Below are 14818 nucleotides of genomic sequence, written 5' to 3'. Positions count from 1 at the left end.
AGTTTTTTTTTTTTTAGTTTTTTTTTTACCAAAAACTAGTATAGACTGAAGCCTACCCTTTTAATATTTAAATAGCTATTAAAGGTAAGTAAATACAACAAAGCAAACAAAACACAAACGACAGACAGACAGACTAAACAAAACACACAAAACAGAAACTGATAAACAAAAAACAAGTCACCTGTATTTACAAAACAAATCAGAAAGCAAATACTATAGGATCCAAGTTATTTAGTATAGTATATTAGTCTATTCTTTTTATAGTAAACATTTTTTGAAGTAAAAACATGTATATTGGGTTGCTTAATGTATTGTAAGTCCATGTTTCCCCAGACTTCAATACAGTAATGTGTGGTATTATTAAAGTATTATTTAGATAAAATAGATCTGTGGAGATGGCACATGACCAACATGAAAGTCTGACAAGCAAGTGGCCGCAAAAAAAATGAATAAATAAACCATGTTAAGGAGAAGTGAATTATACTTGAACTGAAACGAGCCCCAAATGGGAATTACATGCCATTGTTACATTTAATGGAACACTATATACAGGCAAGCAATTTAAGTTAGGCTCGCTAGACTATTCATTTCCATAATAGTGGAGTAAAAAGTACAATATTTTTCTCTGAGATGTAGTGGAGTAAAAGTATAAGTGGAGTAAGAATTTTGGAAAAATTGAAATATTGGTAAAGGAAAAGTAAGGAAAAGTCCCTTACGGGATTTCTGATGTGGAAATTAGGGTAGGCTACTAATGGTACAAGTGGGGCCAGGGTGGGGGTGTCACTAAATGCTCTATTATTTATCATTGTGTAAATACAAAATTGTAATAGTATACTTATTTGAATTAATTCTTAAGCACTCAACCATGAAAATGTTCTATACATGATTTCAAAAATATCTATATGGTATTTTTTCCTCGTCTGTAATGACATCCCCAGAATTGGGATGCCAGGGTTAAAGTTTATATAGATTTCTAATAGATATTCATGCCTAAAAAATCCTAATATCTATACCTATAGTACCTATAGTGTAATTGTAAGGGCTCATCATACATTTTCCTGTCCTCTTCCTTCATCTTGGTGGATGATTTTCACATAAGGACCACCATAGAGTGTGCATGTGGAGAGGACTATGAGTCATTGTAAAAATCTGTCTGCTCTACTGTCCGCCCAAATAAAACATTTGTCATGCTGCTCTTGGAAAGCTAGTAGGTGCCTGTTTGGTTTCAAAACTTTGTGTTTGCTCTTGAAGTAAATGCACAAGCAATACAAATAGTAGGCCTAAATGTACCCGTCATTTGATTACAAAGCCAACTCATGAAAATAGCCTTTATTAACCAGCTATGTTTGCTTGTTGTCTAGGCCGAAACCACACCAGCTGCAACTACTCGCAACTCCTTGCAACAAAACAACAAACCACACCAATGCAACTCCTTGCAACTGCCATTGGGAATAATGGTTGCAAGTAGTTGCATGTTGCAAGGCGACCCTCTGGTGTGGTTAGGGCTTTACTGTCCCTACCCTTATTCTAAAATGTTGGGAGTTAAGTGCCCTGCTGAAGGACATCCCAATGTCAGTGAGGGAGTGGAAGCCATCCACTTTCTCTACCAAGATTCTCTTGCTGGTTTAATTCAAACTGGATAGGCAGGGGGAATGGTGGTTCAATGCCTGGCACTGTAACCTCACAGCAAGAAAGGCCCTGGGAACTGTGTGGATTTTGCATGTTCTCCCTGTGTTCACTCATGTTTCCTACACGTTATCTTGGTTCCTCCCACAGAAAAAGACATGGATGTTAGGTACATAGTCCCTGTGACCTCTAGGCACTGGGATAAGAGCATGAATGCCATCTAATAGTTTCCCTGGCTCCTCCTGGCTATAGGCCTACCACTATATGTCGTAGCCTAGTGTCCTTGAGCAAGACTTTGAACGCCAACTGCTCCCCGAAAATCTCTTCGTCCCTGGGCTCAATAGTTCAATAGTTTGTCCACTGCTCCTTATAGTTAGGATGGTTAAATGCAGAATTACAGATATGTGCAACAGTGCAAATGTAATGGCCAAAAACGTATTGTACACTCAAAACCAAAACTTCACTGTCTCATTTTGTCTGACCATTATGAACTATGTCTGTGTGCAAAAAGGCAGGCATTATCTTATTATAATTTAATCCCTAAATGTAGGCCTATCGGCCAACATTTTATAATAACTGATCTACACACTCATAAAAACACATCGAATTACAACAATCTAGGGAGAAAATAGGGAGGTAATGAGCCAGTGGTGGAAACTGAAAGTACATGTTTACTTTACTTCAAATTTGTATAATTTTAAATATTGTGCTTTTTACTGTACTACAATTATTTGACATAGTTACTTAATTTTATATATAATAATGTTGTATGTACTCTACTCCTAGTCTTACAAATCGAAGTCGCCAGCTACTTGTTCCATCACTGCATACTGCATAACAAGGTCCAGAGAAGGCCACAGGGCCAGCAGGAGCAGTGGCCAAGCCAAGGCACATGACGTCATCATTCTTGGGCGTGGACCGTTCGTTTGTGTAGATAGGGACGCCAGGTTGGAGGAAAACCTCCAATTGGGGGTTTCATTTGATTTGGGAGGGTTTCTTTTTTACCCTCCCCCAATATCAAACGTCGTTTTATGTCACACATAAACAAATATATGTGTAGGATATATACAGTGTTTTAAATAAATGGTAATATCATAGCTGGCTGCCTGTTGTTGCCACTGGCACTGGCCAGTGCAGTCTGGCGATAAAGCCCTTCATGATTGGACTGTTGAGGGGGAGGGTTGTTGTAGCGTAAGCGTTAACTGGCAACCAAATCGTGAGCAGCAGCACAAGCACGAGCACAGTATCTATCGGCGGAACGCAAATCTGTTTCATAGGAAAACGATACGACTTCGTTGAGTAGTTATCAGGTAAGGTTATTCACACTATTTTTTAACTGTATAAGACCTTGGTGTATGTTTTCGCATTTTGATCGATTAATTGATTGCAATTTGCATTAATTTCATACACAAGCGGCAGGCCGCCGGGTACGCCTGGCATTGACTCCATCTTACTAACGTGAAGCTAACGCTAATAATATGGCGCAGGCCGCTTTGTTCTTGAGTCTGTGTCTGGATGCGGTCTTGTGCGTGCGTGTGTCTGCGCTCGGTTTTCATACTGGGCCAAAGTGAAAGTGAATCGTCTCTGCCATCAAATGTAAACGAGATAAAGTGCAAAATGTCAGCCAAACCTTCTGATATCTGAGTTATTGTCGGGAAATCAGTCATCAGAAGGAACCACAGGTCGAAGGAAGCAGGCAGGCTAGATAACTAGTCTATGGGCTAGAGCTGCCGCCTTTGTGAATGAGGTCGTTCTGTTGAAGGCCCAGAGTTGATTTTTGATTTATTAGCATGGTTGTGGATGCAATGCAACCCTTCCACTGGTTTCTTTAATAATAAACCACTAATCCCCCCCGGTTTGATATGCATCACCGTAAAATCTGAATCCCCCACCCACCCCTTTCCCCCCCACTCTCCTTTAAACTCCTTTTATGATGATTTCCTGTTCTTTGGCTATTTGTAGTCTCTAAATGTTATGATGAATTGAACATGGTGGACCCTCTTGTAAACAAGTGTAGTGCTTTATTGGGTCGTCCACTCACTGTTAACAGTTTTTGTATTGAGGTGTGCTTGAAATGTACTGTAATTCTGCAAACTGTTAATAAATACTTCAATACTATACTATACTGTTAATCAATATTCAAATACTTCAAGGGGTGGCAGTGAATCAGGGGTAGAGTGACCGGATGGGAACAGCAAGGTTCCCAGTTCAAACCCGGGCTCCCTTAGAGTTGGTCGAAGTGTCCTTGAGCAAGACGCTGAACCCCTAATTGCTCCCGATGTGCAGGTTGGTGCCTTTGCATGGTTTCCTCCGGCATCGGTGTAGTGTGTGTGTGAATGTAATGCACAATCTATGTAAAGTGCCTATATAAATGCATCATTTACCATCCGCCGGCAGACCCCAATTTGATCGTTCTTCTCCTCTGGGATTATACAATCTGCGATGTAAATTCCTCAGTGTTAATTAAACTCAGAGTTGTTGCAGACCTATAAATACTATACCAGGAAAACAATTTTGCTACTTGACTTGGATAGGTGGGTTTAGAAGATGTAAAAGTAACAGGCAAAGAATATAATGTTGATCATGCAGCCTTAACAGCAGAACGGCTAATATCTCCCTTCCACAACACTTTCATTCCATCAGATTACAGTAACAATATACGTACTTCCACCCCTGTAGGTTATTTTAAGACGCAAGAAAAAGCCAGATCCAATTCCAAATTATGGAGTTGGGAGTTAGATGTGTACAGTGAGTGCACCCACCAGCTTTCTGAAGAAATAATCTTACAGGATGCAGCAGAATTCACTGCCATTTGTCAATAATTTGATGTTCACTACCAGTAAATCTTATCTTGTGTGCACTTTTTGTTTTCCTTCTCCAAAGGATTGCAGTGTCTAATCATGTCTGAGGAAGGAAATGTGATTCGCATCAGGGGTCTTCCATGGTCCTGCTCAGTAGACGAAGTGCAGAGGTTCTTCTCGGGTAAGTTACTGCAGCTTTGTTTGATGTTATTCAAGAACCTGAAGGGTTTGGACCGGATCTGGACCTCCTCTAATAAATAACACTTTCATTCAAACACAGATTGCAAAATCGCCAGCAATGGCACCGCTATACATTTTACCTACACGCGAGAGGGCCGGCCCAGCGGAGAGGCATTTGTTGAGATGGAGAGCGATGAAGACACGAAGATTGCCACGAAGAAGGACAGAGAAACCATGGGTCACCGATATGTAGAGGGTGAGTGTAGGGCCACCCGTGTATTAGCAAATCTCACACAAATCTTTAATTTAGACTTCAAAGGTCTGTAAAAGGCCACAGGGCCCGGGTGGCTGGTGTAGCCGTCTGGGCTCGCAACACCCTGGGTTCCAACTCCTGATCCCCATCTCTCTCCCATCATGTTGCGGTCTCCAAACAAAGTACATAAGAACAACAAGTGGCTCGAATTGGAGACCTCAACATAAAGGAAGGACATCACGAAATCACAAGGTTAACCACTTAGCATTAAATCACTGGGTACATGTGAGCAACCAAAATGTCAAACAAAACACATTGCAGTGGTACTTTACCAAATCAGGAGAACAAAGGAGACCTGAAGATGCCGGCCAAAACAGGAGAATGAGGGGGGGCCCAGGCCCCCCCTGTAGGGACGTCGAAGCTGTTTACCCCCTCCCCTAACTTACAACCAACTAACTAATAACGAAAAGTATGACTGCCGGCCATCCCCAGGCCAAACTAAACTAAATTAAGTTAAACTGAAAACAAGTATTGACATAGTGCTGGGACTGAGATGTTGCTGGGTCTGTGTCTGCCATGACACTGAGCTGGTTGGCTTTTATAGCAGAGGACAATTAGGGGAATCTGCTGCAGGTGTTACTCAGTCTACTGTTCATCTATCAATAAAGGCATAGAAAGCTAAAAGCTTTAGTTAAATTTAGTTAAAATCAATCCAAAACGACAGCCATGGTGTCATTTATAATTTCTACATTATTTCATCAAAATTAGCAGACGGTCAATGTCCTTCCCAGAGTATGGATTCTAGGGCTCAAAGTGACATAAAACAAGTCTTAAATCTACAATCTATCTTGTTTACGTGCATAAAGCCTGTGAGTGACTGTTTTTATATCTCCTGCTCTAGTTTTCAAATCCAACAACGTTGAGATGGACTGGGTGGTGAAGCACACCGGCCCCAACTGTCCGGAGACGGCAGGGGATGGGCTTGTTCGCCTCAGAGGTCTCCCATTCGGCTGCAGCAAGGAGGAGATAGTGCAGTTCTTCTCAGGTACGAACAGGTCGTAGTCATTGTAGGACGTGGTTGAGGTTACTTACTGCCGAGGATGACCCATTTGTCTCTGCCTTCCTTTTCTTGCTTCCTTCCTCTCGTGGCCACTGAGAGCTTTTGCAGTAAAACAATGAAGTTGTAGATGCTGGAAAGAAAATGCCGTCATCTGAACTCTGACCTTAATTAAATAACGAAGGGGAGGGCTCGTTTAAAGTGATATTTTTGGGTCAGTGATGGCGAGGAAAGGACACAGGAAAAGGAAGCTGGTTAAGTCTAAAATGAAGAGAAATTTTATGGATGCCAGTTTTGTGTTTTGTTTTCTTCTGCTCAGAGCAGGAAGTTAGAATTAAAACACCCCCATTCTTTCCACTTCATAATCATACTTGGTCCCAGACATTCCATCATGTTTTCTTTAATTTAAGTCATTTTGACAATTAAAACTGAGTCTAGTAATACATTTTATAATTTAGCTTTTTATACTGTATATATTATTAACCCCTATTTTCCACATGCCCCTGCAATAAGAAAAAAGTAATTTAAAAGAATGGCAGTGCAATCCTAATCGTCTATAGACCAGAACAAACGATGGGTGAAGACAATAATGTTAACTCATGTCACTCACTGGGGTGGGGTTCCTTGCTCGCTTCTCTCCTCATCAACACACCAACTCTAGCCCAATGTCTCATTATGGTGCTCTCTTTTTCATGTACTTTCCTCTCCTCCCATCCCTCTTATTGTACGGCCCCCTAGAGAACACGGCAAAATAAAGTCGTCCAAATGGCAGCTCACTGGTAAACACTTTCAACTGGTTTGTAAATGATGATGTTATGTAGAGTTTGTTCTTCTCTCCATAAGTTTTCTCTCTATATATTTATATATATCTCTCTTTAGCGAAAGTAACCTCTCTGTGATTGGGCATGTGATTTAATATGTCCCCTGCTTGGGGTTATCTGTCCTTGGGTTGAAGGGTTGGAAATCGTGCCAAATGGGATAACATTGCCGGTGGACATCCAGGGGAGGAGTACGGGGGAGGCCTTCGTGCAGTTTGCTTCACAGGATATAGCTGAAAAGGCTCTAAAGAAACACAAGGAAAGAATAGGGCACAGGTGGGGATGGTTGGTTGGTTGGTTGGTTGGCTGGAAACGTTCATTTTTCTTATTGGTGTGCACCTTCGACATCTGCAACAAAACATATATCACTGAAAGTATATATAGTATTTATTATTCATATCGGTTAACGCCTGATTTATACTCTGTTACGTGCCGTGTCATGCATCAGATGTAGCAGATCGACAAGGTCGGAAACGCACCGGCATGCATTGTGAGCGACGTGTAGATCGGCTATTTCTTATGTGCGACACGATGTGCAACCAAATATAAATCGAGCATAACTCAAACACATTTGTGATACCGGTTTAAAAAAAAACACATAGCCTCACTGCCATTTTTAGACCGAACTACTCTCACAATAACACAATGGGAGGATTAGTGGTTTGGCACCATTCAACTTAAAAAATATATATATATAAGTTTGATGCACGTTTGGTGTATTTATAACATTTTGGAGTCTAGAATGAATGGTACCTCGGCACTAAACGTCAGTCCAGGTTGACAAATAGGAAAGGAGTATTCCCAGGTGTTCAATTAAAGATGGCCGCTGTACACTTGGAGGAACTGGAGCCCATGCACTGCCACACAGGTAAAACTTAGACTGTTTGCAGAAGGGCCTACAGGAGCCCTCTCTGCTCCTCTAGAACCACGCCAATGGCTGTCATGGCAGGGACACAGGACCATGCTCTAGTCTATGCAGTATATTCAAGTCAATCGGACGTAATATCATCGATCATTTAACGGGTAACCATAAAGAAAAAGTCTTGTAAGTCGTTCAAGACCCCTTAAGTTCTGATGTGGTCTCTTGTTTCTTTTTTTGGTCTCCTTTTGTAAATGTTAAAACAATTTGTCCCAATTGCAATTTTATTTAATTTTAATTTTCACTACCTATGGGCCACACCATGACAGTATCTGAATGTCCCCCTCCCCAATTTTATCATTTATTGAAGCAATTGCTATCTTCTGGGAGTGTTCACTGTGGCGTCTGTATGCTCTCAGGTACATTGAGATCTTCAAGAGCAGCCGCGCTGAGGTGCGGACCCACTACGAACCCCAGAGGAAGCCCATGGGCATGCAGAGACCCGGCCCCTACGACCGGCCCTCTGGAGGCCGTGGTGGTGGCGGCTACAACATGATGGGCGGCGGCGGCGGCCGAGGGGGGTCCTATGACCGGATGCGTCGAGGAGGAGGTGGCGGATATGGAGGCGGAGGTGGGTGGCAAGGTTGTTATAGTTTTGCATTTTTCATTATTGTCTCCACCAGGCCGAAGGCCAGGGGGGAGAGTGTTTTTTCATTTCAAGCGGTTTGCAGATTTTAAAAGCTCACTTTTAATGAGTTATGATAGTTTTGTAAACAATGTTTTTTTGTTTTTTTTTTAATTTTAATCTCAACCATTACTTTTATTTCAGCCTCGGGCACAACCATTTTAGTCAATTCGTTTTAGTCAACTACAATAACCTTGGTAGGTGGACCTGGCGGACACTACATTTAAGAGAATCAAAGATGCGCTTTGCTAGCAAATGCACAATTTTTGCGCATTCCAGTGGATAACCGGCTATTAATCGATTAGTTTTATTAAATTATCAAGTTGCACCGATTACAGCGCTAATGGTAATCGCTACTATGTTTGTGTATTTGTGTGCAGGTGGATCTGATAGATACGGAGACAGTGGCTCATCCTTCCAGACTACGACAGGTCACTGTGTGCACATGAGAGGTTTGCCTTACAGAGCCTCCGAGACGGACATCTACAATGTAAGACTCACTGCTCTCCAATATCACTGATGTATTTCAATTAAAACCTCGAACAAATAAACTTTGAGATGTTCCCAAAAACAAGGAAAGATTGGTTGCCTAATTCATAATGACAGAAATTATGCGCAAACCGTTGGTCCGACCTACCACCCCTTGGTCGTATGAGACACTCAATGTTTGAGGCATAACGGTAAATATAATGGAGAGAGCACCAGAAATCCCCTCCCATTCACTGGTATGGAGTTGCTCACCCAGCGCATACTCTTTTCACACCTTCATCCGGCTATTCGGGTCCTTTCATCTCACATCGTAGTGTCACCTGCCTGTGCAAGCTTGTGTGTTAAGCCCATTGGAGCTAGAGGGTCGCACGTGTCCATAAAATTGGACTTTATTTTCCCCATAACTTGAGAGATGAGACTGCTCGTCGACGTTACCCAAGGCAGGCAGAGAGATGCCGGGTCATTGAAACCCAATTAATTGTAAAAAGTATTGTGCGCAGCTCATAATATTGTCTTCTCCCTCTCTCAATGTTCCTCAGTTCTTCTCTCCACTGAACCCGGTACGTGTTCACGTCGAGATCGGCCCGGACGGCAGAGTGACCGGGGAGGCTGACGTGGAGTTCGCCACACACGAGGATGCAGTGGCAGCCATGTCCAAGGACAAGGCCAACATGCGTGAGTTTCCTTAACCCATTTAGAATTGGCTTAGCTTTTTTTTTTTTTTTTTTAAGATATTTTTTTTGCGGCTTACGCCTTTTATTGATTTTTGAAGGGACAGACAGTAGGCTGACAGGAAACGGGAGAGAGATGGGGGGATGACATGCAGTAAAGGCCGTGTCGGGTCCGGGAGTCGAACCCGCGGCACACTGCGACTGGATTACCAGTCCGGTGCCCAGACCGTTACGCTACGGCCTGGGCCAAATTGGCTTAGCTTTTAACTACGATTTGAAACTTTAGCTGTTGAAAAATAGCAGATATCTGCATGAGCTTGCAGATCTGCTTTCTTTTTTATTTATTGTGAAAATGTGGCGCAAATCTATATATATATATATATATATATTCTTTCAGAGTGAATGTTTTTAACTCTTATCTTTGCATCGGGGGGGGGGGGGGGTGTCCCTGGAACAACATAATTTCAGATGGTGGGGTCAGCGGCCAATTACCAATCTTTGGGGTCCTTGACATGAAATAGTTTTTCGAACCATTGATATAGAAACATAGGTTTATCAGAAACCTGTGTTGTGATTTAGAAGGCATTTGTACAATCTGGTCTCAATGGTTTAAATACAGAGGTAGCTTGCACCCACCCACTGGGCTGGGTCCTCATGGGGTCCGATTCTATGCATTTCAGAGCACCGCTACGTGGAGCTGTTCCTGAATTCAACAGCAGGGGGCAGTAATGGAGCTTACAGCAGTCAGATGATGGGTGAGTTCATCAGAGGCCATATTAAATACTTGAATCCCAGCATCCATATTCTTGGCACAAACATTAGCCAAAAATGGCTGTGTTATGTGAGCTTGTAGATCTGATATTTTTGGAGAGGATTTGGTGGGCGGGGGGTCCAAATACAGAGGCAACTCTGGTCCAGTTTACTAAGTCTAATCACATCAACCCTGGGCATTCTATAATCTATATCATAAACGTGCTCCCCTGTGAGCTTGTAGATCAGCTGTTTTTAACTCCTGCCAGATTAAATGCCTAAATGTACCACTCAGTTCCATATTTTTTCATATTTGCTTAGCCTTTACGCAGTCTCATATTCATCTCCACTACGATTGCAAAATCTGCGATGTGACGCTGTATCTATTTCTCTCTGCCTCCAGGTAACCAGTCTTCCTATAGTGGAGGTGGGCTGAACTCTGGATACTCTGGATACAGCAGCCAGGGCAGCATGGGAGGCTACAGCGACTACAGTGAGTATCAGCTCTGCTCTACCGAGGCCCATATGGGGAAATCTAAAGCGGTGGTTCTCCAAACTGATATGCATTTGTGCCATCTGCCAAGGACCCCAGAAGAGTACCATTATGTATTCAAAAAATGGCAGATGCACGAGCTGTGAGATTATCTATTGTTGCCAAAGTATAAAATATGGATAAAGTGGTTAGTTATTATGATGCTATATGACTTTTGAGAACCACTGATATTAATATTTCTACTCCTCGGAAGGTATTTGGCCGGGGGGCCACCGACTGATGAAATTGTAATTTATTTAAATCCAATTCAAGTGAGATTTGTGTTTAGTTATTGTATATTTAGTTGTATTGTAAAAACATTCAGAGCTTCTGCTGTTTGAACTGTGAACTGCAGACAATGCCTGCTGTGTTGTGGGGTAGCTGTGGAAAGCCTGATCCTAAAGCCTGCCTACTGTCTGTCTGGGTATTCTTGCCACACACACACCACTTCTGCATCATAGACTATAGAGCGTCGCAGTCCCACCCCCTTTCATGACAACGCCAGGCCCAGGAAATGTTTCCCAATGCATTTTTCCCATAGACATTTCAAAAGGTATTTATTTAAAGACGGTTACGCCGCGGACAAAGATAACTCGAGTCATGACAACAAACACAATATTTTGGACCAAACAAATAATTACAAAGAAGAAAAACCTTCTTGGCTCACCTGACAAACCTCCCACATCCATCTTCTTCAAGTTTTTAGCCTCCAGAACCACCATTGTCAGCTTCCCTGCTGTAGGCACATACCTCAAGGATAAACAGATATCACCTAGTCTCTCAGTCTGGGGAAAAAAACAGTTGTTGTTGCAGTTAGCTCTTGGGTTTTCAAATAGCTTTCTTTTCTAAAATAAAACATGTGAAGCCAAAAAAAAAGAAAAACTAAAAAACTGCAGTTTTTTTCTTCTAATTATTTTTTCGGCCCAACAAATTGTGTTATGATTTGTCACGACAAGAGTTGGCTTTGTCCGCGGCGTAAACGTCTTTAAATAAATACTTTTTGAAATGTCTGAGGAACAGATAATCATTTCCTGGGCCCTGTTAGGGGGCTGGACTGTGACGCTCTATTGCCTGTCACATTCCAAACTCATACTCTTTATTGCTCTGTTGCTCTTTTGGGAGTGCTGGGTAGCCCAAAATCGCCCCATTGTGTGGCCGTGCAGCACTGATTGTAGTATAAACTTGCTATACAGCATAAATATGATGTATTGGTGCATTCCAAAACACAGACTGGGGCAGGGATTGTTTGTCAGAAAAGACTTGAAAGAATGTGATTATCGTACACAGAACTCCTCGGTCCTATATGGTGTGTATTCTCTCTCTCTTGTTAGGTAACCAGGGCGGCATGGGGAGCAGTTACTACGGCAGCAATGGAGGCGGAGGAGGAAGTAGAAGTTCTATGAATGGACTCGGTGGAGGATGGGGAGTGTAGTTTTTGTTGTTTATTTTTTTTACTCTGCGTTTTGCTGGTTGGACTTGAAACGTACGTCACACATAAACATAGGCAGGTGTGGGGGTCTTTTTTGGTTTTTTTAAATGGCTGGTCTTCATGAAGAAATGAGAGCGTCTGGTGACACAAGAGTTTTTGGCAGTCGAAGTGCTGTTTCTGTTCCCGTATTTTTCCTTGATTGCTCACACGACACAGTTGTGTGCTTGCGGTTTCATGACCTGGAGAAGTTGTGCTGTTTTTTGTTTCGTTTTCGTTCTGCAGGCAACCTGGCAGTTCTGAGAATAACTATCTTGTGTTGATAGCTTTTACATTTAGAGTCAAATGTTTTTGAGTGCATGAACAGAATATTGTAAATATGTCTGAAATCTCTGGATGGTTCTCCCTCGTTTTCATTCTTTCTGCATTAAGGTTTAACCCCTTTTATGTTTTGGGTTACAGAAACAATGTACATTTGAGACTTCACATGGTTTAATCATGTTTTCTTTTTTAGGGTCTGAATGTGGATATTGCAGGTTTTATGTTATGAGGGATACATAAAGGGCAAATGTACAAATTCCTGCAGCAGTTCAAAGCGTTGAGGCCTTTATCTGAGTGGATCAGATTTTTGGGTAGTTCAAAACCACCAAGCAGTATTGGTATCCCTTTGATATCCAGTATTATCTCAGCAAACATGTCAATAAATGTTTAATCAAATAGTATTAACACCCCAAATCCACTCGGGTAAGGTTTTGACCTTTTGGGCCCTGCAGCTGAAGGGTGGGCAGTGTTGGGGACCATACACATACAGGGGAGGGGGGGTTGGGGGGAAATGAACAGAAATAAATCTTGTTCACATGAAGGTTTCTACTGCAATGGTTTCAATTACCATTTTGTATTTTTTTTTCTTTTTGTGCACAAGTGAATAAACTGCTCTGGAATACGTATGTACTTCTTTTGGACATATTTGGGAGGGGAACAAATGACAGGAAGCTCAAATAAATTCAATGTCTCTTTATCAAATATCCAGATAGAAAATGTGTCTGAAACATGTTAATAAAATGGCTTCTTAGCACTATACACAAAATTCAGTTAAACATTCTAAAATAGTTTGGCTTGTGTTAACATTCTATAGTCATGTACAGTTTAGTATTTTATGTACCTTCTTTAATGGGGAAATATGCACAAAGCCTCTGTACACCCTGGTAATGGCTGACTTTAGTACTTCATGCTTAGTTGACTTTTCTCTGAGGCAGTCTTTCAACCTAATCAAATATGATCAGAATTTACTGTATTTCCGGATGAACCAATTACACTGGTCCTCAGCGGTGAACCGATGCACTTTAAACCCTATATGCATACTCAGTTGGCCAGGTCTATACCTGATCGCCTCCTTTTCTCCCTCTACACCAAACTGCTTTGCTGAAAATAGCCCATCGACAAGCTTGTAGATCTGCAAGCGTGGTTAAGGGACCTCATGAACCGAATCAATGGGTCTTTGTGATTTAAGATCATAAGTAAATCTCACTCTACTTCTGCTCCACAGAATTACATTTGGAATGAAATTATTGGAGTTTCAACTTCAAGGCATAACAGTCTACAAAGAAAATCATTAGTTAATCACATTCATAATGCATAATTAATACACTTTACCTAAAGATCCAAAAATTTGCAGCAAGAGAGGAAATGGAACAACATGCCAGATTACTTCCTCTGTTAAGATTTGATGATTCGTTAAAGAGCAATACGCAGATGAGATCAGAGTGGTGAGTATCTGGATTTTGTGGGCTTTGTCCCCACTGGCAGCCCACAGTAGTTTATCAAGTCTGAACGGCATGAACAATTTTTTTGTGAATCAGAACTGAACCACATTCCTACCAGCATGTGGATTGACTTCAGTCGTGCAACGGTGTCGCTTGCAGAGACAATCTACAAGCTTGCATCGCAATGTGTTGTGGAGCTTGTAAATCCGCTATTTCTGGCGACATCTGAACAACAAGTCCAATGTGATCACTTGGCAGACAACAGTGTACTGTAGATCAGTCTGAACAAGGATTAAGAGGTCTTCAACGTTTTTCAGGCTGAGAGAGATTAAGCATAGACCACTCCCCACTACATATTGTATTAAACTGTGTTGCAGATTAAACCTTTCCATAGATTTCATAGATGGCTTGCTTCATAACTTGTTTGACATACATTATATTTTCCATTAATATGTTGGATTCATGTTAATGTGTATTTTCACACAGTTAACCTTTTAAAAGGATTCACTTTCAAAAATCTTTTTTGGGTCGTTTTATCTTGTGAACACCCCAGATAGTTTTTTAATTGCTTGATTTAGTATTTACATTATTAGGTGCCCCGCCCACTTCCTATGTAAACCCATTGTAACTTCAAACTCCATTTGAACCTAGCCTCGGTCCCAGCCTTACGTATCTGAGAAAAGCCTGGTCACAACCTAAGGCAGAGACGCTATCGGCGGAAGTGTCGGTCCGGAACATCCGTCAGATGTATTTCCCCCGGATACGATATTTTTACGACCAATCAAAACACTTGTTTCATTGACGGAGAATGTAAACGGATTTGTCAAGCATCAATGTAATTTCCTTGAGCGGTACTTCTGCCAAAATTCTGCAACCTCCGCCAACCAAAAAAATTATAGCGTCTACAG

General features: G+C 41.7%; 1 protein-coding gene across 4 annotated transcripts; it reads left to right on the top strand.

Annotated features, from left to right (window-relative positions):
- Positions 1-2835: 2835 nt before the first annotated feature.
- Positions 2836-12965, top strand: LOC310873569 (heterogeneous nuclear ribonucleoprotein H-like). Of its 4 annotated transcripts, XR_014570503.1 has the most exons (12): positions 2836-2936; positions 4510-4608; positions 4708-4863; positions 5762-5905; positions 6873-7011; positions 8014-8237; positions 8660-8769; positions 9308-9443; positions 10120-10194; positions 10593-10682; positions 12053-12896; positions 12927-12941. XR_014570503.1 is itself a non-coding variant. In XM_083786051.1 (11 exons), exons 2-11 carry the CDS (start codon positions 4527-4529, stop codon positions 12151-12153), a joined length of 1257 nt encoding a protein of 418 aa, XP_083642177.1. In that variant the 5' UTR covers positions 2836-2936; positions 4510-4526; the 3' UTR covers positions 12154-12965. The 4 variants fall into 4 exon arrangements, 3 of the variants coding, with proteins under 3 accessions (XP_083642177.1, XP_083642178.1, XP_083642179.1); XM_083786051.1 differs by having other exon boundaries at positions 12053-12965; XM_083786052.1 differs by having other exon boundaries at positions 8014-8225; positions 12053-12963.
- The last annotated feature ends 1853 nt before the right edge of the window (positions 12966-14818 follow it).

This window comes from Protomyctophum parallelum (assembly GCF_964188405.1).
Source record: "Protomyctophum parallelum genome assembly, chromosome: 16".
Lineage (NCBI taxonomy): Eukaryota > Metazoa > Chordata > Actinopteri > Myctophiformes > Myctophidae > Protomyctophum > Protomyctophum parallelum.
This window is presented reverse-complemented; position numbering and strand designations above follow the sequence as displayed.

Bases quoted from the DNA above. Each gene is read 5' to 3' on its own strand.
- LOC310873569 (XM_083786051.1), top strand. From the start codon at position 4,527: ATGTCTGAGGAAGGAAATGTGATTCGCATCAGGGGTCTTCCATGGTCC. The intron at 7,012-8,013 runs GTGGGGATGGTT...GTATGCTCTCAG, and splicing joins AAGGAAAGAATAGGGCACAG to GTACATTGAGATCTTCAAGA. The intron at 10,683-12,052 runs GTGAGTATCAGC...CTCTCTTGTTAG, and splicing joins GGGAGGCTACAGCGACTACA to GTAACCAGGGCGGCATGGGG.